Below are 26099 nucleotides of genomic sequence, written 5' to 3' on the forward strand. Positions count from 1 at the left end.
TACAAGAATTCACCATTATGTTATTAGTGCCATTATAGTTTTAAAATCTGAATATAAATAATGACCATAAAACACACATAAACATGCACCTTGACCAAATATGAGTGAGTCATAAAATCAAACAATTGAATGCTAACATAAACCATTTAAAAAGTCCAGAGTCTGGACGTCAGATTGCTTTTCTTATTCTAAAGGAGTGTGGGTTGCGGTTGTCTGACCTTGTTGGGCAGGTCGAGGTTGGCCTTGGCACTGCAGATTGCTGTGACGATGGGCAGGTTTCCGTCCTTACAGGCGATATGCAGCGGTGAGTTGCCATGGCGATCCTGCTTATCCAGGTGGCAGTGGTGCCTGAGGAGGCAGCGGACCACTTCAACCTGACACCTCCGTACAGCCAGGTGGAGGGCTGTGTGGCCATCCTGGAGAAAGACACAATGTAAATCTTCTGTGTCACCTGACTGATTGCATGTGTGTGTTAATCCCGTGGCCACCAGGACTTTAGTTTATTTAATTTATTTAATTCCAGTAGGAACAAGGATTCCTGATCCAAATCAGGAACACAATGTTCAATGTACTGTTCAGTATCTGTTGATATTCGGCCAACTCATCTCTTTATTTTATACACAAATCAACAATAACACAGTGCTATTGTCTTTGCATTGTTATTAAAAGTCTGTAAGGTGGCAGTCACACAAACGCTATGCCAAAATAAATCTTAAATCTCCATTTAAGGAGTAGTACTGAGCTGAAGTGTTCTGGGCTGAGCACCTTGTCAGTTGCTTCTAGATCAGCCCTGTGCTCCACCAGGCACTCCACGATATCCACAAACCCCCGAGCAGATGCGGTCAGAAGAGGACTCTCCCCCTCGCGGTTTTTTGCATCCACGTGGCAACCCGCCTGGCAGAGTGCTCGGGCTACTGCCGAGTATCCGTGCCACGCAGCGCAATGCAGTGGGGTCTCCTGCTCCTGGAGGTGGAAGTGCAGAATGCAACAGTGGTTGAAGAAGAAGTTTCACTAAAAATACATAAGGTTCGTTTTCCTGCACGTATATGTGAGCGTGTGCATGTGCTTACCCTGTCAGCCAGGTCTGGGTTGGCTTGGATGCTGCACAGGTAGCTCACCACATCCACATTGCCATAGCGAGCTGCCACATGAAGAGCAGTCTCACCAGACTGAATAAAGAATGAATAAACATCAGCAGTTAAACTATACCGTTCAATGCTTTTACAGTAATTACTTCCATGCTGAAAAACACTTTAAAAATATTTTAAACATCCTAGGATGAGGATTCCTAACATTTTCGTTACACTGAGGTACAACAACACCGATTTCTGTTAAGTCATGCTATTTACACTTAGTCAGCAGCCTACCAGAATTTCCACTTAAACAAGGCATTCAGATTTTACTGTCCCGTGAGTGTGCAGACCTAAGTCTCGTTAGGAATTGATCCATCAGCTTTAACTTTATGGCTGACATTCAGAGCAGAAGCTCATTAGAAGAGAAGCTGCTTATTTGAAACAACCCAAGATGCTGTGTTCGCTTGTAGATGGGAAAGAAAATTTCTTAAAATAGTATGTAATGGATTTATATTGCAAAAACTTTACAGGTCTATTTAATCAGGGAAATTAGCTAAAATCACAGACCAGAGGAAAGATTGACCTAGTTAAAAAAGATGTCAAAAAGGTCTTATGCCTTCCCCTTTCTCAAGACAATTACTTGGTTTTTGGTATTTCAGGGTTATAGTGTAATAAAGTGAGATAAAACTTTAACGATCCTTGGACAGGAACAGATAATAATCAGCAAAGTTCCCACAGTACAGATTAGTTCTGCTCTGGTGGAGGAGGACTCTGCTCTATGTCTGTGTTCACAGGCAGAAGAGGACATCACCGACAGGTAAAAAGATTGAAGAGATTGGAAAAAGCTTCGGGGACTGCCAGCAAGCTCTGTGATGGAGGCTACAACAGCATCAAAAGCAAATACACACAACCCATCTTCTTCAGCAAGACCTGTTTCTATAGCAACAGCAAATAAGCTGATAAAATGCCAGCGTAACTGGTTTTCTCCCCAGGTGCTCACTGTGGTGAGTGTGAACATGTGAATTTGTGTGTGTGTGTGTGTATGTCTGTGTGTATCTGGGTATTTCGGAGAATCAAAGCAATGCTTCGCAAGAGGTTTGATGGGTAGGAGGTGAGTAATTGCTGAGAGATAACCGAATATGTTGAGTAGTAGTAAGTATGTGTGTGTTTCTGCATGTGTGTGTGTGTGTGTATGTGTGAGACACAAACAGAAAAAAGAGGCACTTGATTCACCTTATCTTGGACATCCAGAGGGCACTTCTTTTCATGGAGGAATTTCAGGGTCTCCACATGGCCATGTCTCCCTGCGTAGTAGATAGCATTGGCTCCACTCTGAAGGTTCAAGAGAAAAGAAAATTCCAGGATTTATCCCTGACCTTTACTATAAAATCATGCTCTCAGGGACTGCGTCTGCCACCATATGATATGAGTACATCTTTCTAAATACAACGAACTTGGAACTGTTCTGAGGAAGTGCTAGGATCCTGCCTTAAACTATTAATTTAGAGCTGCTCTAACCAAATTGTTGTTGAATGTCAGCTAATTATAACTATCTAAAACTGAATCTGTTAAAAATAATATAATACAATAATACCGCATTATTGCCCAGCTCCTGTTTACTTTTTAACTCACGTTCTCCTAAACCCAAACCATAAAATTTAGACATTTAAATGAGTTGAATCCATGGAAATTAATTCATTAATTTTGCAAAAAAAAAAAAAAAAAAAAAATCTTGTAAATTGAAGCCGTTCTGCATGTACAGATCAGTGCAGCCTTTGCTATTCTCTACAGTACCATGTGCAGTAGAGTTGAGTGCAGTGAGTTCATGGCGGCATTTATTTATAGTGTAGATAGCCCCATCATAATGCAAATGACAGTTTGTCACATTCTACTGCCTGCATTACTCTCAGCTCTGACACTTTTACTGAATGTCTATTAATCTACACAGCTCGCTTATTACATCAAACAGATCTTTACCTTGTCATGGGCCTGGATCTCGGCACCTTTTCTCATCAGCACCTCAATGATCTGAATGTTGCCACAGCCAGCGGCAATCAGGAGGGGAGGAGTCCCATGCTGCAGTGCACATACATTGTAATTTCAGTTTGCAGTGCTCATGATATGCTTATGCATCTTTAATGTGAGGAGCTGTGAACTTCGATCCGACAGAACGTAATTATAGGAAAGTAGGCTGATTTTCTCCAAAAGATTGTTAAATAGGTTAGGTACTCAGGAGATGAAACTGGACAGAAGTATCTTAGGTTTTAGACTGTGTCGACTTCTTATGTGTCTTAAGAGTGTCTGCATGGTGATGGAAACACAAGCTGAAGTAAAAGAGGAAAAGAGGATGGAAGAAAATGACAGGATGACCCTTTCTGAACCGAGTCCTAAGCTAAAACACACATTAAGACCCCCTTTTTTATAAACCTCTCTCCAACTCGGTCACTAACTTTAGTGTTCTACTTCTCTTCTCCATCTTCTCTTCTTCTTTTATTTCCCATTTCTTTGATTTCCTCCACACATCACTGAGTTTAATAACAAGACATCGTCCCATTGCCCATCAGCTGTCAAAAACAGCCTCTCTTCTCTATCGAAACAATGAGCAGAATGAAGATGAGCGAATTTTCTCCGCTCAGGCTGGATAAGTACCCAAGCACCAGCTTGTTGAAACTCCATAATTTATTCTCAGCCTTTTTTTAACATGGCTTCATTTTTATAATTTGCTTTTCTTTCTTTAAATGAAAACTTGTATTTCACTTGAGTTTGTCTGTGTTGAACATTATAGCTCTCATTTTACACTTGAATAAAGCCTACTTCTTCTGCTCTCCACCTTGAAACATCTCACTCTGTTGTCCGCTTCCATGTGATTCACTATTTTTTTTTTCCTGTTATGACAGAGCATTACGTGGACGCAATACGTGGACATACTGTAAATGTCTATTTCTGTCTGACTGCGTGCCTTTTATTGTACTGAAGACCCACAGCCAAGACACATCTGTTTCGTTGCCTGTTTTCATACAATGTTTGAATAAAATGGCATCAACTCAGTCTGGAAGACCGAAATGACTAAGGTGAAAATTTGGATTTGGAGACCATTTTTCATCAAGATCACAAAACCCAATGCCTCAGTGTGCTTTACAACATGTACAGTGTACAACACCCTCTGTCCTTAGACCCTCAATAAGGTCATAGGAGATTGTTTAAAAATCTAAACTTCAGTTTGAAGTTTTCTTTTTTTCTTTTGACTTGGTAGGTCATCACTTATTGTGTGGTGGCCCAACTTTAAACAAAGAATCAATCAAACAAGTGAAAACACAGACACACTCACACAAAACAATCAGCTCTTCATCTCTGTCTCAAAATTCATCTACACACAATAAATACAATAAGACATATCTTCAGAAGGACCAAAGAGTTTTTTCCCCTTGTGTGCCAATTTTACTTCTTTAGTTACACAAAAATCAGCTCTTGATCTTGTAAGCTTGTATCTGGTGCCTAAAAGAAGCAGTCACACTCCAACATTGGATGTGATAAATGCTTACGAGAACCTTGACCAATCAGCTGCCTTATTAATGACACTGGGTCAGTGTGTGTGTGTTTGGGAAAGTGGACTGCTCTGCATACCTTCAGAGACATGATCTGTGGAGGTTTGGATGCATTAGAAAAATGGAATATTACATTATTATTGGATTCTATGTTCAGTACAGTATGTCCGTGTCACCTTATTGGGCTGGTTGACGTCGTAACTGTTCAAGGAGCCAAGCAGATGCTGCAGACCGGGCACATTGTCGTCGTTTATGGCGTGGATGATGGCCTTCATCACGAAGGAGTCTTCCTCATCCTATTCGGGTGGGAAAGATAGTAACTCTTCTGCTGTTCACAGGATGATCTAGTCCTGTGAACGTTAATCCTGTGAATTATTTTTGTCACATGCCCCACTAAGTCTCTCTTTCATCTTTTTCACATGCACGGATACACACAGAAACAAACAGACTTTTCTTAAGTATTTGCAGTTAAGGTTGAAATATATCAAAACTTTTTTTTTTTTCTGTCTGTGACATGTGACTTAATAACCTTCAGCTGGGCGGCAAAGAAATCAGCTGTGATGCTCCACTGCACAAAGAGACAAGGAGGAGAAAGGCGGGGGGGGGGGGGGAGAGGAGGGAGGGATCCAAGGCTGATGTGGCGTTTGTTCAGCCAAGCATGACACTCCAGTTACATTCTTCAACATAACCTCCCTGCTGGGGGAACCATGACTAAACCACCTCAAAGAGCTGCAAACACAACACAAATATGTACGAGCAGCAAACCGCCTGCTGGGGATTTGTTGTCAGCACAGTTGTTTTGGGATTTTTACCTTTTGAAAATTGTAATTCAGTTCACGGGATTGAGAGGGTTTACCAGTCTACCCTATTTTGTCTTTGATATGTATTATTTCAAAAGTAGGCTTCTGGAAACAGCCACTTATGAACGTCTCACACAAAAGAATACTATAGGACACATGCGACACATGGTTCTGGATAACAGTCTTGTTATTTAAAAGGATAACAAGGAAGGATGTTAGTATCTTGAAAATAAAGATGTGATCTTATGACTAAAGGTTCAGCAGTTACAACCCAGACAAATTGGGAAAATTACAGCAGGCACTGGAAATGAGTAATGCTCTTCTGTGCCACAGCTATTTTTGAGATTTATTTGTAGGTGTGGCTTAACCTTCTACACTTGTTACCTTGGCAAGATAGCTCCTCAAAAATGTTTTTCTGTTGGGGCATCTTAAGCCACAGTTACCTCTTGTGTTTCTCTTGGAGTTTTACCTACGATTTATTTACCTTGCAAGGATTAGCCAATTAACTGATTAGTCGAGGTGATGCAAGCCATTGATCAAGCACAAATCATTTCCACTAATCAAAAATAAAAACATTTGAAAATTTCTAGCTTTCATCTAGCTTTCACTGTAATTTGCAAATACTTGTCTCCATGCAAAATGCCCTGTAAGATTGTTGCTCATCAACAGTAGATTCATTTTCCTGAAATGTGACTCAGCTGCCATTTGTTCTCTGCATGTGAGCAGTGGATTCATAGAAACAATGTTGAAATATTAAAATTCATGGCCATAAAACAATAGTACGATTTCATTATCCAGGAGACTCTTTGTTTCTGTGCTGAGGAACATTGAGTTTATCAGGAAAAAAGCAAAAATTACTTCTGGAACCAGGGACTTCTCCCTCTTTAAAAAACAAACCATTGATAAAAAAAAAACCTGATTAGCAGACCAATTCTTTCTCAGTTCTCACACCCACTTCCCTGATTTACTTTCACCCTTTGATATGGTCTATAACGCTAACCACTTCTTAGTTGAAAATTTACAGAGCGGCGGCACAAAGATGCATTACAAAGTGGTAGAAAGATCATTAGAAAGTTTCTACTGGTACACGTCAACTGCTTCTGCAGTTCTCCTTGTGGACTGTAGGGGGTGCAGCATCCTCAACATTTTGATCTACCTGCCAGCTCACCTGTCACATGAGGAAGTCACTGAGTCATCCGTTAATGAGGAAACAGACCTGGCCTTGGTCTGCTGGCAATGATTTGTAAATGATTAAGCCTCTCACTGAGGCTACAGTGTTTACATCTCACAGTGTCATCTCAGACTCAAACAGAATAAAAGCTCACTTATTATCACTATTTGTATTACAAGCTCATACAAATGGACTTGTCTTTACAATAGTTTCCTTCTCTGTAGGCACATTTTTGTAAACTCAGCCTGGTTTTAAAGTTACCCACACTGAAATTCCAACAATCCTACGAGCAGCTGACCTGTGGCACTTGGGGGAAATGAGGAACAGATCAATTACACGAAGGAGCTCAAGATTCTCAGAGATTGTTGAAATAGAAATACCACAGCGTAACTCAGGGCTTGGGGTACTAAGAAGAAAATGGACTTCAATATAAGCAATATGAAACTCATTAAGATGGAAGTCTCCTGTCAATTATATTTATTTGGCGTGTAATAAAGAAAGAATAGGACTGCAGAGACAAAAGAAATGGTTCTCTTGTAGATTGTTGCAGATATTTTACTCAAGCACAATTTAAATCCTGAATGGTGTTAATAGCTGCAAACCCAATAAACTTAATGAACTTGAATCAAGATCGCGACTCTCCTATGCTTTAATGTCTGCTTGTCTGAGCACAACCCAGAAGCAGTTATCTCTGACTTACCAAAGTGTCATCGCTGCGTGCCACACTTATGTTGCTTCTGGACAGGAAGGAGCGGGACAAGCGGTTGCATAAGGAGATAAGTCGGACGGATTGCTGTAAAAGAGAATAATGTTGGTTCACAAATGAGTAGAACTAGAACGTGATAATGCCAAGTTGTGTTAAGGGGACCATGACCATAGGTAGGCAGGTGTAGACATAAAGCAATTTTCTGCTCTATTTAAAGTCACTTTGATTACTTGACTCAATGTAATTCATTTTTTGGGAGCCTACTGTCTTGGGAACTTCTGTCCTGCTCTGCACTGGTTAAATGCATATTGAGGGGAACAGACCAGCAGAACATCTCTTGCACCTCTTAGCAAGTCTTCTAAATTAAACCAAACTCCTGTTTATTTGTTCCAGATACAGGGAAAAATGCGTTCCTGATATATTAATTGTAAAGCACTCACAGAGGACGTGTGGTTTGAGGACTTGTACGGAGCTGTGCAAGAGATTTCTGCGTTTTGTCAATCATTTTAGAACTGAAGTTAACAGCATCCTGTAACCAGTTCTTGCCAAATGGATATATTTGTATAAGCTACAAATATACTGATCTGTACACCTATAATGAGCACCAGGCTTGTAGATTTTATTACACAAGGTCTTAGTCTTGAATTGAGCCCTATTCACTCACTCTTGTGGACTTAAAACCAACAGAATCTGATGCTAATTACAGCTGGATTTTATTTGCTATCTTTATAAAAAGCACAGTGTGGTGAGATTTTTCATTAACCTGACAGACTTCTAAAATCACATTTTAACAATCTATATGCATGTATCTGCTTTTTGGAGTCAGTTTTTAATGTGGAAATAAACTCAAAGTCAAATCAAAGTTATTGATAATCCAGGAGTTGCCAGCGTGACAGAGACTTAGTAGTTGCCCGAGGACAAGGCAGAGACATGGCGTGACAGCACCACCAAATCACCAATGACAAACAATCCCTGTATTTCTTGTTGGCTGGAAGCAGCGCTGGGTCAGCCATGACAAACCAAAATAGACAAGGAGACGACCATTGAAGCAGCACTGGCAGTATATCTGATGGTTATGGAGAGCCTGCAGAAACTGTAGTGACCTCAAAGCACGACTCACATCTGAGGAGGTTTTTTGGCAAGAAGCTGTCAAAGTGTTGTGTTCTGGGAATGTGATGAGTTACTGGGCAAGTTTAGTGGTAGTTGTAATTTGTCCCGAAGCCTGAGTTTGTGCGTATAAAAATAATAAGCGACACTATAAAGAAAAGCACTTACTTTCCATTTTCTTCGAGCTGCAAACTTCTTGAACTTTTCCATGTTAACAGCCGACTCCTTTCTGCTCAGTGCTTGTTGAGTGTCTTTTGGCTGGATTCAAAAACACAATACATGCCCAATACATGTACTGATTAACAAATCTTGCAAGATTAAAAACAAATTCAGTACAGAATAAACTAGTTGAGTCTTGATATCAGTTAGCTTATGAACCAAAACCTACCCACAGCTACTGCTACAAACAAATTGCCTGAAATTTTATAGGCTTTAAAATGTTTTTAAATTTAACAAAGATGCCATCAGCCAGCTAGCAAAAAAGGCCAACCTTGATCCAGGGGTGCTGGAGGCTGTCCTGAATTGTCATTCTCTTTCTGTGGATAGAAAATATAGAAAGGTTAAGGAGACAAGAGAAATTTGAGCAATTTAGATAGTGTATTAAGCAATTCAAGAGCTGGTAGCTAATGGTCTCATTCAGTGCTTTCTGGTTTGACACAAAGCAGAGAGTATGCGTACTGAGCAGCATTCACCTTCAACCAATCTATAAGTTGCTGTCAATTATTTTTCATTTCCAAGAAGAGCGGTGGGTGACGTAAAACATCCAATTCCAGGCACTAATGGACTAGTAGGTAATAAAAACACACTAACAATCATCAAGAAAATGAAGTCAAAAAGTAACAGGAACTGAAATTCATACATCACAACCCATGCATGGATGAGAAAATAAGAAAGTGTCACTCCCGTTCAGCTGTAAAGAAATGCATATGAATCAGCTGTGAGACACTAACATACCATCATGCTATAAAATCATCATAACGCTTCCTAAGCCTTAAAAGTGTTGAGAATTATATTAACTGTTTGTAAAGTTTATCTTTCTGGTAGTGTGACTCAAACTCACCACTAACAACCTGAGGTGAACCTGAGGGTAAAACTGCAGCCCTGTCAATTGTTATAATCCCACTGGGTTGACACAACAGACAAAGTGGCTAATCTGGCAAAAAAAATAAGCCTTCCTCACCACCTTTGTGTTTCAGACTGCTGGTTAGATAAAACAATATGTTTGAATATATCACCTTGGACTATTCAAGGAAATCATTGGCAGATTAATCGATACAGAAAATAATTTAGAGTTAGTTGCCTATTGAATGTTATTTTGGGGGAAATTAATATGCTTTGCTCTTAACTCATTTCCTTTTTTTCCCTGTTTTGTCCTGTTGATCTACAACATCTCATTTCTGCTTTGAAACCATTCAAACTTCCCTTCAACAACACCTCAAATAAAGCAATTAGATATAGCTACTGGAAAAAGAACAATATCTTGATGAATAGTTAGAGAAGTCAGCACATACAAATTATATTTAATTTGAATTCATTAACAGACTACTTCTCTGAAAGTCAATAAAATTTAAATATCATCCTCAGTGAAAGCTAAGCTAGCCTTTAAGGGAACTGCTGTGGTTGAGAGCACAGATGCCACTTCCTTTACTCCCATACGAAAACATTTTGTATCACTACTGCTGTAACAACAAGTAACAATGAAAACAAACAATACATTGTTTTAAAAAAGCTACAGTCTGTTCAATGTAAGCAACTGGTGTGGTCCAATAAACACATCACTTCCTCCTGTGTACGCCTGTTCACTACCACATCTCTGTCTCTAACTGAGACTCATCTGTGCGCACAAACATCCAAGTCCAACTAAAAAAGCCACAAACCCTCATTCTACAGACTGAGGTGACACGGGACCTCAGGGGTGACAGGGTGAGAAAATGTCCCATACATATTGGGAAAATGAACACTGATTATGCTTGTGCACTTCTTCTTCAATAAAGTGTTTATTAATCTTCCTGTCAGCTGAGTGGATCAATGCCTGCTCAGTACAAGGACAAATTAAAGGCAGATTCATTTTTATGAAGTCTGGGATTTCTAAGAGCCCCATTAGTTGAAGTTTGTAAAGTCATGCTCCTCTTTCGCCCACTGTCAGTTGAAAGCAACCTGTGCCTTTTCTTATTTTATCCTGTCAAAATGAAATTATCTCCACACCTATAATTATTCACCCACTGTTAGCCCCCTCACTCTCGCTACATTGTTCTGAAGAAACAGGAGGAAAAAAAAAAAAGAGTTCTGATGACATTAAATGTCTTTAAGTGCAGCTGCAGCCATTCAGTTGTTGCTAGAGCAACTCTTTTATGAGTTTTAGGTACTATATCTCTAGTGACAAGGGAGTTTTATAATTACATCTTTAGTAGGACTATAATCAAATTTCTCATCAGGTCTTAAAAAAACTAGATAATTGAAAATAGAAAATTTTCTGAAATACAGCTGCAAGTCTCATTGATTGGAGTCCAAGTGGATGCTTGGTTCCTATTTAACTGAAAGAAGCACTTGAAAACAGCCTGGAAGCACTGAGGGCTGCCCTTAACAGTGTTCTAACTCACACCTTTTGCATCTAAAAGGGGCTTTGTATCCCCAGAGAAGGTAACACACTGACTGCACCACTAGGGAGACATAGCTTTCCTCACACGTTCTTATAATGTGATGCAATGACATCACATGTGCCAGACTAGTATATATTTATTTGTTTAAACTTGTTAGAAGAGATTCTGCACATGTACATCTAGTCTTACTTTGACATTCCCAGAACTATATCAGGGCTTTGCTGTTTCCTAATGATACATTTTAAATGAAGAATTTTTATAGAGATAAGGAAAAGATTGCACATATCATTCATAATGTTACATTACGTATGAATTGCAAATAGCACAGAGCTTCAGGCTTTCTAATTTGAAGTCCCAAGCTGACACTTGTGTATGTTGTGTATGTGCTCAAAAGGATCAAGTGGAATTTTTCAAGTTTTGGAATAATTTAACTATCAAAGCATTTTCCTATGGGTCGAACTGGCTCACTCCTGGGCTGATAAAATCAGTGGAATAATCCATTACTACACTGACAGAAGACAGTTTTGTCAGCTTATCATTTAATTTAATTTAACAATCATCTATCAAGAAAATTTTCCAAAACAAAAAGGTGTTAGATGCAAGAAAAAACCCCCCACAATGTCATGTTATGTCATAAATTGGCTGTGTGCACAAGTTCTGCTTTCTATCATTCATTTCAGACAATCTCTAGACAACTGGTTGCGTTAAAAACAAGTGATTTGAAAAGTTCAACCTGGACTGTGGGAAAATGTGATCACTATTTGTCACATTTCATCAACTTAATGATTCATTGAAAGGTAATCAACACTATAATCAATCAAGACAACAATAAGCTACACTCCTAATTTACTCTTTTAGAAGCTCTACATTTTTATCATGAAGCTCATGCTGTGCTGTTACTATACCATGAAGAGCACTGACATGATGGCTTCAAAGTCATGTATTTAAATCCCTGTCTCAAATATCAGAAAGAGGGGTCATACATACTTGGGATCTTTGACAAGCAGCCTTGCAATGAAGTCTTTGGCCAGGATGCTGGTGTTGCTAAAGAACTCGTCGTCAAACGTGTAGTCCACAGCCGACACGTTGGCCAGAGTCTCCTGCTTGTTGTCACCCAGGAAAGGAGACGCACCACTCAGACTGCAGGATGGGACAGAGGTTGACAGTAAGGTTAGAGCTGTACATACTTAATGGTGTTTAGCAGATAGACAATGAAAATAATGCAGTCAAAAACCTGTTTTCAAAATGTGACTCTCTGAAAAACTTACCAAGAACACTTCAATTTGATGAATTTCTTTTTGACTGCATGTTCAATCAACTCAACTACTTATGGACCTCCAATCTAATCTACTTTAACAACAGCAACTCTCTTATCATCCAACTTGTCTCAGTGGGTCTTGCAATCAAAAGGAAAGGGAATACAGTGGATTTCCATTCACCCACCACTGATTAGCTTTGGCCCTTGAAAGCGAAACCGAGACCTCGCTACTCGTTGATACGGGGAATGTGATTACGGGTGCTGCATAGCAACTCATGGTGACTCATAAGTCAATCCTTGCTACCAAACTGAAGTATTTGGTGTGCTAGTCAAACAGTCCCACAGGAAAGCCAGCCGGACGGCTCTTGATTCCACTGAATGTGCGAGTGGTCTGAGTGGAGTGCAGGAATTATAATGCACGTTCACAACTCTTAATTGAACGCACACATAAAAAAATAAATAATAAGCACATGTAGTGAGGGGACAACGTGTGTACCAACACACGACGAAAGCATGTCCAGCACACACATACAGTGATGAGCATTCATGCGTATTGATAAGGTCTTTTAGAACTCGGGTGGTTAAACCAAACAGCAGTTCCTGGCTCTCCTTTCTCCACTGAAACCTCTCCAGGTCACTAATTAACACACCAGCTGGGACAGACAAGGAGATGGAGCAGGTCAAGCTCAAGTTGAGTGGAAATGTATGAATTTATGGACTGTATAAGGTGCAGCTGCTCACAAGAAAACAAGTAATTAAGGCAATTGTTTACCAAGCCAAGCAGTAAAACCAGCTGGAAAATGTTAGGCCAGCTTTCTGTGTCAACACTTTAACCACCATATTTCCAAAGTGCTTCCCTAACGAGACTTAAAGAAGCAGCTTCCACAATCTTTACACTGGAACACACCCTTCTTATAACCTACAACAGAAATTAGGGTTCTAGGAGAATAAATTCACCATATTTTCCCAAATGATTTCAGGATAAAAGAATAGGTCTTTCAAACTCTCAAAAATGAAAAGAATACAGTGGTACCTTTTTGTTAAAACTTAGAGATTCCTAATGGAGGTTTTTGTGCAGCTTTCATTACAGTGCGGCAATCACTCACACAAAATACTCCAATTAAAAGTTTGGAGGTGCTCCCAAAAATCACTCCAAATAGTTTATTCAATTATTCCCTGCCACTTTCTCACCTCACACTTTTACAACAGGAGATGAGCAGTAAGTGCAATTCACTGCTGCTCGGCCGTCATAATAGGCAGTGAACGATCTATTTTCTACCTAGCTAGGCAGAGCTGTGACAAATGTGTGGGTGGACAGTATGAACAAAGATTGTGTACGGTATTTAAGTGTGCATACACATGTGTTCATGTGATGCAGAGACAAAGTGATTCATCATTTTAGCAGCACCTACATATTACTCTTCTAAAATTAAGAGTGGAATGTTTACAGATACGTATTATGCAATAATGAGATAACCTTTGTGTCGGCATTTATCTTTACTTTCCCTTTATGCACTTCGCTTTGTTATGGTGAGAGCTCTCTACATGTTTGTGTGGGCAAATGCACCTAATGTGCCGTTTTGTGCACACATTTTGTGTTTGGCCTTGTGTAGGTGTCTCTCTGAAGGATAAAGGTGTGTGGGAGCTCAGAAAAACCTTGTGGCTGGGTATAAGAGAGGAGAACAGTATTATCAAGAGCACAACAGCAGTTGATCTGCGGGTTGCCCAGGGCATGAACTTTTCTCTCACTGGTGAATTAAACTGTGCTGACATGTCTGCAGACGATGGCTTCAAGAGCACTTGCTTGTTGAAAACCCTTGGCTATAGAGGATGAAGTTCGTTGTTTTAAAGATCAATTGGTTAACTAAATTATAAGCAAATTAACCATACAGACAGGGTCCAAAATTGACACCTGCCAAGTGCCTAATGAGAGTAAATTTTTGCTTTGGCAGAAAAATTAATTGAGTTCACTGGCTAAGGTGACCAGTCAATAATTTAGTTGCACAATGTTTACATGTCTGTGTCCCAGCGATATGCACCAGCAGAGACTAATGTGACCCTCACCGCCCACCGTACATATGAGGGAATCACAATAGCTTGCTACTATTTGGTGCTTTCTACACATATATATATATATATGCTAAAAACCTGAGCTAACTTTTTTAGCCAATAGTGCACGATGCAATTTTATTTCCAGTGAAATAGGTATTCTTTTAATTTAAAGAGTTCATTTTGGACCCTGCATACAGGTCAAACATTTAAACATCATTTAGTATCACATTCATTTTAAGACTTTTGTATAACTGCCTCTCAAGCAGTCTGACTATTGCAGATTTCATAAGATGTATCTAAAGACTGATTCACAGGGAGAATATCTAATCAGGGCTTCTGTTCTGAGGACGCATCCCCTGCATTTACTGTTCAACATGCTGACAAGATCAAAGAAGACTGACCACACCATGGACAACACCCAGAGTCAGCTAGCAGCCAAAACACTGCATTTTCAGAGCTCATTATTCTAGCTTTCTGTTGAAAAATTTACATTTACATTTTCCTTCCCATTTTCTCTTCATTATCAATCCCAGGAAGCATTTTTACAGCCACCAACAATACAAGAACTGGTTTACTGTAAACTGCTGCAGTGGAAATTTAACTATTTAACTATAAAGTTGAAGTGAAAAGCTTGATAAGAGAATAAATGACCAAATGACCACCTTCTGAAGGGTGTTTCATTTATAATGAAATACCATAACATATTTGTTGATTATATTTTGTATTAATGATCTGAATCTGATACTGATCCTGGGGTGAAAGAAAAACAACATATTATTCAAAGCAATAATGGCAGATGACCTTAAACGAATAAGTAAATTATATGAAACAATACTGAACAAGTTAATGAATATAATGAAACGAAAAAAAAAGAATAAAACTCAATTGTGGGTAAAACTTCACGGCAGCTTGACGTAATTATGATCAGGAAGGAGCCTTTGTATTGAGGTCAATAATGACTCACAGATGTTGGATATTTAATAAGAAGACAATATCAGTCTGACCAGCAAAACAGTATCTTCTTGAAACAAAATGAAATGCTCAGTGTTCACACAACTGCTGAAACAGTGCCATACTCAAAAAAAAAAAAAAAAAAATCAGTTTTAATATGCTCGAGAGTCCTTGCTACAGGCCGTTTCATTATTCACAACTAACAGTGTACACTTCAGTGGGTTCACAAAGACAGAGGTCAAAGAGCAGCCTCTTTACGTCTCCACAAATGCTGTGACTGTCACGCTGAGTGACTGACAACTCCCTGGGGTTTGTGAACAAACGTGAACACAGAAAGTAAAGGAGGCTGTTGTAAAAAAAAAAACACTTCATTGACATACATTTCTTCATACATGCTTCACATTTCACACCACTATCCATCATCACTGGTGGCGTTTCAGATACTTACAGGATGTAGGTAATCACACCGACACTCCTGAGGACAGGCAGGGAGAAAGACAGAGAAAGACGGGTGAGTGTTAGCACCAAAGAATTAGTCTCATCTAAAAACAGGTCCACATTTTCATAGCAGTGCCTCATGCAAAACATAAGTTTACTTAGCAGCAGATGCTCTTCAGAAATAAGAACGAATACAAACAGCACATGTACATCATGCTGACTGTAGAGCAGTTTTTATTTACTCACCACATGTCTGCCTCCAGGCCCAGAGGTTCATAGTTGACTACTTCTGGAGCTGAGAGGCAAACATACAAAACAAGGGATTATTATTGTTCAGGTCGACACGCAAATGATACACACATGCATATGCACACATGCACACACACTCACTAACTTAAATGAATTTTCTGTGATTATTTCTCTCCCCTTATTACTTCATTTACTTCTTTCTGGTTGCAGCGCCTTCCTGAGGAGTTTTGCTTGAATGTGTTATCTCATTCTGTTCACGGATTTTGTTTCTTTAGAGGTGTTGTTTAATAAGCCACTGTTTTTTGTTTTTTTTTTTATAAATCACAACTGCTAGAACTGTGATTATTTCTCATCTTTTCTCCTGTCAGATGTGTGAATAATTAACCATGAATCAGTACACTCATTTCTGTAGGAGAGAGGATGAAGAAGACGAAGCCTCACCACGACACCAAAAAGATTTGGGCACTCATATTATTATTCATTGATTTTATTTGTTTACATTTTAACAAACTGTCACCACCAAAAGTAAGCTGAACAAGCTGTAAGCTGTTCAAACTATCACAGTGACACAACAATTACACTGAAGAAGACTATGATAAAATATGATAATACTTGGGCAAGTTCTTGAGTTCTTTTCTTAATTTCTAAATGTATTCATTAATGTTCACATATCATGAAAAGAAGTAATGAGTCATGAAAACATGTGTACTGTGAATTATGACTCAGAGAAGTAGCATTATTTTGAAAAGTAACACTCAAAATTAGAAACTCATAATTAGTACTAATAAGTCATAATCGCCATGAATTTATTATGTCTTTTTTTTCCTAATAAGTCATTTTTTTGTGTCTGATGAAATTCAGAGGGCCAAGGCTTTCCAGGATCAGCTATCCATATAATCATTTTGGCTTTGTGCCACTTGATCTTTATTTAGAGCAATTGACTGCTGCCACCCTGATGAACCCCAGGCTCTGGTGCTGGCCTGGATGATGGTGGGGATTGGCATCGGGCAGGGGGAGACTGGGAGTGTTGGCGGTAGCCCCGGGCAAAGTGGTAGGTGTGGGGAGATGGGACAGAGCCACTCGAGCGTATGACTGGGTGTGTTTGTGTTGGCTAGGAAGGAGCAGTTCTGATAATCTTCAGTCTATTATCAGGTCTCTCTCACTTAGTCCCTATGGCACAGTTGGCACCTGCTTTCACAACACACAACCCCTGGGATGAAGCCAGCAAAACAGGGTAGTGCACCGAGATTGTTTTTGCGTATGTGTGTTTTTGTTACGTACATTAGAGACATGATGGAGACTACATTTGTGCAAACTAATCTGAGCAGAATCTGTTTAACTAAACATCAAACTAAATGCAGAAGCACAAAATAAGAAAGGATGAAAAATATGATTCGTCAATCACACACACACACACACATACACAGAAAGAGATACCCACCTACAAATTCTGGAGTCCCAAAAATGTTTTTAAAATCATTGCCAAAATCTATTTTGTGGGCCAGGCCAAAGTCAATAATCTTGATGCGTGGGTGAGGCACTGAGCGGTTCAGCAGCATGATGTTCTCTGGCTAGAAAGAAGGCAAAAGAGAGACAGTTAAGAAGGTGAAATGTAGAAAGAAAGCGGAGACAGATACAACAGCCAGATGCAGGGGAAGAAGGAGTGACAATCTGGATATTTTTATAAAGACCAAACTGCTGACTCTCTCCTTTTAAAGCTGTTATGAGCACACAGCCAACTGTGCTTCGTGATTTCGATGAGGACCAGATGTGATGCTCACAGAGAAATTAAAGGACGAATGTTGAAAAATTGGCCCCTAAATTATCAGTGTAGGACTCAAACGGACTGTAAACAAGTGAGCGAGCAGTAGAGTCAGATACTAAACCAGGAACAGGCTGGCAGGAAGGAGCCTCATAAGCTATGGAAATCCCATGCAAAACATGTGTAAAAACCTCTCTAGGAAGTGGAAGAAAGGAAATGATGGCAAAGATGTGCTTTAAGCAAGCCAAAAAACAGAAGCCGGACATTCCTAAGGACACAATGGCTCTTTTAGACAGTGCAATCTTCCCTCCAAACCTCATCCTTTCAGCCTGTCTATGAGCTGAGCTTGAGGATTTAGTCTGGGAAGGAACAAGAGCAGATTGACTGTGGGCAGCAGTGACAACAGGAGGTGCTGAGAAAATACAATCAAACTCCAGCTCAGCTCATTGGTTCTGGTCTCTGCTCTGTAAACATTTGTGCACTTATGTTGATGCTGGAATGAAGGAGAATGACAACAAATGTAGGTTACAAACTGCTTTTGTCTGCATAATCTGAGCACCGGTAGAAGTGATGGCATGTAACTAAGTACATTTACTGACTGAATGCTGTGCTTAAGTCTTTTCTTCTACTTCTACCCCACTACAACTCAGAAGATATTGTATTATTTAAATCTTCAATCTACTGTAGAAGAGCGAAGTTTGGGAATTTCTACAAGCTGGGTTTTGTGTATTCCATTAAAAGAACAGATGACTTTCAAAACATTTCCGTCCTTCGCTTCAGATACAAATTGTATATAGGATGACTAGCCATAGGCCAGACATCATCAGTCTGTCCTGCCTAACATATTAAGCTCTTAAGCATAATAAGCACATTGATTGGCAATATTACTGTCTCCATAGAATTGATCTGACTCTAAAAACAAAATGATTTGTTGAAAACTTATTTGTTTGGTCAGATAATCACAATTTAACCTGTGTAATGTCAAGTCAAAGAGGTTAGAGAGATCATCTGGGCAGCTTTTATTTCTGATCCTGAATATCTACTACTGCTCTCATATAAATAGCATTAAACTAACCTTGACAAAATGTCTTTTAAATGGTGTCAAACCCGAGAAAAAGACTTAAAAGATGTTATCAGAATATGGGTGAACCTATGGGTGAAACAAAGACACCGAACCTCCAAATTGGGAGCAGAACAGTGTGGTATTGAGAAAGTCAATCAACTAAACAAATTAAGTCTTAATCTGAGCCACCGCTAGACAGTGAATAACAGCAGCTAATGTCCAAAGTGGAGGCTGCAGTGGTTGGTAAAAGCTTCAGCATTGATCAGGGTGGCACAGAGGCTGTTATTTTCTCCAAACCTGGAGGCTGAACGTCATTAGCTCTGATGTATGACTGTTCTGTAAGATTCTTGTGTAAGTGGAGGAGCTGGTCTGGACCATTTATTCTGAAGACGCCATGTATGCTTAAGTGGACAACTGTTCAGTGGTATTGACTGAGATTTTTTGTAGAGAACTATCACAGCAACAAACTAAACACAGAAGTAGTGTAGTGTTCAAGAACCTTGTGCAATTCAGAGCATATCTGTGCTGGTGTGCTGTGAGAACATCAAGACCTTTGCCCTTTTGTATCCCTCGGGAGTTTTAAACTACACACACACTTCTTATAAACAGGAGAAAATTCAAAAATAAACCAAAACAGATTAGTCATGGTAATTAGCCTCAGGTACTTTGGCTCCAAAACATATATCCAAAAAGATACTGATACAAAAGGAGAGGTCTGAAACAGGCCAGTTTTACTTTCACATAAAGCTGCAAATATAGTTTTCCAGTGAGCTGGCATTTGGGATAATGGATGTGAACTACTCCAGGGAGGCTGAACAACAGGCTGCATTTACTATGACCTCTGATAAGAGGAAAACATTCGGGTTTTTCATCCTGCATATGAGCTGGAGGAGTCTTTTCAAACAAAATATCCATCTGTGTTGTCTAAATGTAACATGAAAAATTATCTTTTGTCTCAAGTGTTTTCATGGAACTCTCACAATCATCAGAAGAGTGCATCTTTTTTTCTAAAACTGCACAGCTTTGTTTTGGTTCTCATTTTGAGGACATTACAAAGGCTTACCAGTTCGACTGTCTAATTTGCATTTGTTGGAGCTGGCTGAGACAAAGGATCTATGAAGGACACATGAGTTTAGTGTCCACTGATGTGTTCTAAACCCATGCACATTAGTATACCTAAGTACTACATGCTCATTTTGACAATAAGCAGCTTTTGCAGTTAGCACACAAGAGATCATTGTCCAGTGCTTTCCTGTTTTGTACTAATGGAAAACGAGACGACAGATCAATCAATCAATTTTCTTTTCTAAAATCTTCTGCATTCATAATTTCAGCCACATAAAGTACTCTTTGTTAAGGTATTTGAGCAGTTTAATATTATTTGCAGGGTGTCTTCCATGACAAACATAACACAGTATTGCACATGGTCAGTAAGTGAGAACTGCTGTACACTCCCTCTGGTTTAATTTTTTAAACCCGCTTCCATTCAAGATTAACTGGTTTGGGATGGCACTTAAGGTGGTGGAAGTGAGTAGGGATGTTCATTTTTTCCATGAAGTATCTCCTTTGTTTTGTCAGGACCATAAGATAATCAGTTTACTATTATAAGACATAGAAAACCAGCAAACCCTCACATTTGAGATTGTGGAACTACACCTTAAGTTTATAGATTGACATCAGTGCGTACATTAAAAGCTGACAAATCTGATAGTATCTCAAGACGCTGTCATACTCCAGTTTGGAAAACATGACTGTCCAAAGGAACCAGACATAACACAGATGACATGCTCTATTTTTAACCATTGCAGTACCTTAAGGTCAAAGTGAGCGATTTGTTTGGAGTGCAGGTAAAACACTCCATCCAGGATCTGCTTGAGGAACTGCGTGGCTTCTTCCTCGCTCAGCGACTCCTTCTCTGCCAGAAAGTCGAAGAGCTCACCACCGGCCACGCTGCACGAGAAAAGAGAAAGGGGGAGAGAATTAAAATGCAAGATCTCTCAGATCAGAGCCAGCTACAAATCCCTGCTTAGCAGAGCTGAGCTGATGTAATCTAATCATCCCGGTGCATTAGAGTGCGACCAATTTACACATCCTGAGTACATTTTAACCAGCACTATTTAAATGAAGAGAACCCTCCACGAGGAACAACAATAGCAAGGATAAGGAAAAAAAGAATATGCTCCAGTGTTTGAAGCAAGTTTAAAGAAAATACTTTATTTTATTTTTTTTCAAAAATGTGGTATCTCAAAAAGGAAAAGACAAGGATGATAACCAGGGTAAAGATGACATTAACAGGATAAAGGAGGTTAACAGTCTAAATCGAAGGAGCAAAATTAGTTCAAATGTGTTGTAATATTGTGATGTCACTTGGATCCATAAATTTCAATAAATAATAGAGAACCAAACCAATTTCTGGTGTCACGGCTGTTTAATATGATCAGAATTTAATGATACCGGGTTTTTTAATACAATCTTATTTCTAAGCCTGTTAATATCAATAGCAATGCTTGCTAATCACCATAACACATTACACATTACCATTTTATCTATCAAAACTTGTAAAAGGTTTGTTCAAGTCATTTCAAATAAGAATGGAACAGCATTCGGCACTTAGCAGTCTAATGGAGTACAGGAAAGTAGAGGATTCATCACAGTCACAGCATGAGTGAAAACCTGCAGCGGGGGAACGTGTGACAAAGAAAGCAGAAGAGAAAGGAAGCGTGAAAATAACTGTAATTACAGCCATGCTTATCCAGTTGATGGGCACTCACTCAGCCAAACACACATACAAACACGTGTTTGTCTTACAGTATATATGAGGAAGTAGTCACAGTTAAATGGAAAATCATTTTCTTTTCATTTTAGTAGCCAGTTCTCCATTATTCAGTTTAGGTTTATTCAGCTATTACTACCATTTAATTACCTTTTATTATATAGAGTGTAACCTTAATTTTTGTTTTTACTTTGCTATATAAACCCCCCCCCCCCCACCAATTAATGCTTTTGCAAACTTATCTGCAGGAAGAGAAACACACACACACACACACACACATGCTCACTCCTCCCCTGAAAGAGGAAACACCAGACCCAGCTGCACAGCTGGGACCTCCACATCCTCCTCCCACCAATCACCCACGCTACAGCATATCTGGATGTTTATTTCATCATCTGCTTCAGTGGATAACATTGTGTAAACACACATTCACAGATTGGAAGGAAGGTTTCTGCCTGAACATGTCACCTCTGTCTGTTTTCGTATGGGATGGTCAGTGTTATTAGGATATAGGATAGTCACGGTCATGGTTGTATTTACCCAGAGTGCAGCAGCAGGAGCAGAGAGTGTGGAAGACAGGGTTGGAAAAATTGAATAGCATTATGTCACCCTACCAGCTTTGACTGCAAATTGTAATGTATGCAGAAGCAGAACAATGCTCTGGTAATTTATATCATGAAGACTGCAAATAAAGCAGGCAAACTTTTATAATCTCCTCCAGGTGATGATATTTAGTGAATTAACCACCAGAGACTCTTTATCCCAGAATTTGGCACTCTGTAAATTGTAGTGTCAGTCTCCATCTCAGCTCTCAGTCATTAGAAGAGTTCCAGGCAGAAAAAACAAGTTTTTTCTTCTTTTATTCATTTTCTTCCTTAATGTCAGCAGCCACGGGGCATTATTGGTACAAACTTGGCTTTAAAACTAAGTCATCACCTGCCTGTTGCCTGCTGAAATACGATCAACAAAACATGATCTCCTTAATTCATGAACCTTAATTTTAAGCTCTTAATAAAGTGCAGTGGGGGTGTCGCTGCAGGAGGGTCTAGTAAAAACAGACAAGGTTTTCCAGCAAAAAAAATTCAATTTTGGCTGTTCTTGAACAGAAATCACACAGCTGCTGTGACAACTTCACATACTGATATAATCAAACAATCCAATCCAGAAAGTACAGACATGTGGTACATAAGTCCTCAAACATTACTTCCTGGTTCATGTTTCATCTTGTCAGTACCACACATCGACAAGCCCGCACATAGCCTGACTAACGTAACAATGAAATACATCTTGTCCCACAAGTCCATTAGAAGCAAAACTTTAAGAATAAGTTTAGGAGTTCATGGGCTGCATCAATATGACAGACTGTTCAAAAAATAAAAACACCAGAACACAAGCCACAACAAGATTACAGATCATCTGAAAAAATTAAATGCTTAAATACCGTTGAACCATCACCTGTTAAATACATGCCTTATCTGTGGACATGTATTTAACAGAACTATCAAAACTTTAACACATACTTGCATCATACATTTCAAGCCAAACTTAACATCAGCTGTCGGGAAAATGGAGTGCAAACCACTTTTATTAGGCTTGATCTCTCATCATGACACTGCTCAGGGAATGTCACAAAGAGGGAGCCCTGTAAGAGGTTAATTACACAAAATCCTTTACTTCAATTTAACTTGACACACTTAAACAATGCAGTGTGGAAATGAGCAATATCATCAGTGAAAGCAAAGCCTGAAAGTGTGAGATACAGTATGTGCTGTGGAGGTGTTAAATGGAGCTAAAATGAGCAAAACAACATACAGGATGGATGCCAGCTGGATGAGAAGGAGAGCTGATGTCCCAGTCTTATATGGGCTTCATGGTTCAAGCAGCAGCACTGCTTTTTGGGACATGTTTGAGTATGACCACCCTGGCCCCAAATTTAAATTCTGTGTTGTCTAAAACTATTCTCAATATCTCAACTTAAAATCATTAAACGGTTGGAGAAGCGGCTTGTGATTGGAAAGTTACTGGTTCGATTCCACCACTGGACGGGCAGGAAAAATTTGAGTGTGGTGGAGTGATAATGTCCTCACCCTCCATTAGCCGGCTGATGTGCCCTTGAGCAAGGCACTTAACCCCCAATATATGCTCCCCGGGCACTTGGTGCAGCCCACTGCTCCTGTGCGTTTCACTGCATGTTGCATGTTGCATGTTGCGTGTGTGTGTAATTTCCCAGCCTGGGATTAATAAAGTAATTTAATAAATAAGATAATTTTTGTGCTATTCTTTGCAAAGCTAATGGTATCATTGATTTCTATTCTGATTTTAGGAATTCTCTAACAAGGCATTTAATCCAGGCTTAAAAACAGTGTTATTTCCTTTTCAGCCACTGTCAATTGCTCTACTAGTTTAATGTGTTCAACTGGAATTGAGCCATTGTTGACTCTCATGCTGTGCTGTAGGCCTGGACTGATTCTTGCACTTGTTACTCTTCCTAGCAATTCTATCGCATGTGATCACTGGTCAGGAATGTTGTTCAGCAGCTACAGCTCCAAACATTACAGTGAACACTGCTGGATGGAAAGTGACCTACTAAAGTGTACCGTATTGTATTTTACAGGTGTACTGTATTTTGCTTTGTGTTTATTTGCCTTGAATAAGCGTGTCGGTTTGATGCTTGTAATGCAAAGATAAATGATTTTACAGTGTTTGGAGTTCCATGTAAACTGGTCAAACTGGTTTAACTGGTGCTTAATGATAAAAGTGGCCCTGACAGTTTACGGCTACAGCCACAGCTGATAATCAGTCTACCCTAACTGCTGATAACTATGAGGACTTGTGATCAACATCTGACAATTGACAATTGTGGTTTGAAAATCTAGTCAAAATCGAGTGAGTAAGATTTGCTTTTTGTTTTCAGTTCAGTTTACTTGTCATGAGGAGTTCTACTCAGCCTGTGTCAATAGTGAATATCCTTTAAAGGGAGCTTTAGCAAGAGTCAGAAACAAAAACAAAACCCCTCTGTATATGTTAATGTTGGGAATGAGACTTATGCTCTTTATAAGGGAATCATGGGAAATGTAGGATCCACCTTAACCATAGATATTTTGGCCTCTTCAGCTTTGTTTTTGACCATAGTTGTTCTGTTTTAAATCTGGCTCTTGTGAGTTCTTCAAATTCACTGAACCACAATACTGAATCACTGGTGTATCCCTTTACTTTGAAATTTTAACTGTAAAAGAAAATATTTCCCTGATAGCCCCTTAAACAGTCTTATTAACATGCCACAAAAACTATGAGATATGATCACTTTGAAACTGCAACTTTCAAGAGGGTTCAGGGTTGTCCTCAACTGATTTATATATTTAACAATATGGGCAGATAATATTACTGGCTGTAAATAACATTTAGTAAAGATTCAGTCTTGTATTAAGCAGAAAATGGTAACAAATCCTATTTTGTTAAAATTTGGTCAGTGTTTTTTAACACCTATGCAAGACCTGACCTTTTTGCAAAACCAAAATTATCCGCTTGCGATGAGTACAGAAAAATAGAAAAAAGAAAACGAAGCCACTCACAGCTCGAGGATTAGAATGACCTCTGCCTTGTTTTCAAAGACCTCGTGGAGTGTGATGATGTTGGGGTGCTGGATCTCCTTCAGGATGTTCACCTCGCGTTCGATATCCTCCCTCGTCACCCCCCGTCGACTCGACTTGCTGCGCCGCTTCTTGATGAATTTGGCAGCATATTCCACACCTGTACTCCTGTGCCGACATCTTCTGACCAGAGCAAACTGACCACTAGAGAGAGGAGGAGAAGGGGAGGTTATCAAAGGTTCATCTAGCCTTGAAACTTTAATGCTGAATTAAAAATCTGCCCACAGGCTCCTTTAAAAGATCACTAATTAACATGTCACATCTCATAAATTTTGTTACATTTGGATAGAGGCAGGCTAACCATTTCCCACATTTTTTATATACATGCTGAGATAAACTAATTGGTAGCATAATATCAGTTTTCTCCTGTAACTATTTGTAAGAAGGAAAATACGTGTGCTTTCAACAAGACTGCCAAGTAATCAGGACACAGACAGACACAGTAAAACAAGATGTTAAGAATTTGATGACAAATGGCATTGTACATAATATAAATTGACAAAATTAACATAGACAACGGGGATATGTAGCAGAAAAACATAGCAGTGACCTAATAAATCTACAGCTAGGACACTGAGGATAAAATGTTCAATTCCCACAGGGTTCACGACTGTTCACAAATGCATTAAAAACAGGCTGTGGGCTACATCTCTACTGGTAAAGACAGCCATTTAATTAAGAGCTGGTTGATACATCAAGACTGATGCTGCCTGGAAACAGAAAGAGCAATGGATGCTGAATAAAGACACCAGTATGAATTCACATCAACTTTTGGAGGAGTTGCAAAGACTCTGTCTAATATCAAAACCATGTTTGTCCTTTACATATATAAAATGAAATTCCACCTGGGTTTTATCTCATAACTTTGTCCTATTTACAACAGAAAATCTGTCTCTAACTT

At 39.3% G+C, this 26099-nt stretch overlaps 1 protein-coding gene across 2 annotated transcripts in view; it reads right to left on the bottom strand.

The window, feature by feature from the left end:
* Nucleotides 1-26099, bottom strand: part of dapk1 (death-associated protein kinase 1) — a 66258-nt gene that overhangs the window by 18170 nt on the left and 21989 nt on the right. For both annotated transcript variants that reach the window (XR_006843134.1, XM_046385990.1), the window contains exons 3-17: nucleotides 25121-25342; nucleotides 20587-20725; nucleotides 17392-17521; nucleotides 15948-15996; nucleotides 15712-15738; nucleotides 11990-12142; nucleotides 8893-8938; nucleotides 8571-8660; nucleotides 7290-7382; nucleotides 4795-4914; nucleotides 3051-3149; nucleotides 2307-2405; nucleotides 1071-1169; nucleotides 766-963; nucleotides 219-416 (exon numbers count right to left, since the gene is read on the bottom strand). Coding sequence is in view for 1 of the 2 variants with exons in the window: in XM_046385990.1 (XP_046241946.1) it covers nucleotides 219-416; nucleotides 766-963; nucleotides 1071-1169; nucleotides 2307-2405; nucleotides 3051-3149; nucleotides 4795-4914; nucleotides 7290-7382; nucleotides 8571-8660; nucleotides 8893-8938; nucleotides 11990-12142; nucleotides 15712-15738; nucleotides 15948-15996; nucleotides 17392-17521; nucleotides 20587-20725; nucleotides 25121-25342 (1762 nt within the window). In the remaining variant the exon portion in view is untranslated. The remainder of the gene's footprint in view (nucleotides 1-218; nucleotides 417-765; nucleotides 964-1070; nucleotides 1170-2306; nucleotides 2406-3050; nucleotides 3150-4794; nucleotides 4915-7289; nucleotides 7383-8570; nucleotides 8661-8892; nucleotides 8939-11989; nucleotides 12143-15711; nucleotides 15739-15947; nucleotides 15997-17391; nucleotides 17522-20586; nucleotides 20726-25120; nucleotides 25343-26099) is intronic.

This window comes from Scatophagus argus, chromosome 4 (genome assembly GCF_020382885.2).
Source record: "Scatophagus argus isolate fScaArg1 chromosome 4, fScaArg1.pri, whole genome shotgun sequence".
NCBI classification, from domain to species: domain Eukaryota; kingdom Metazoa; phylum Chordata; class Actinopteri; family Scatophagidae; genus Scatophagus; species Scatophagus argus.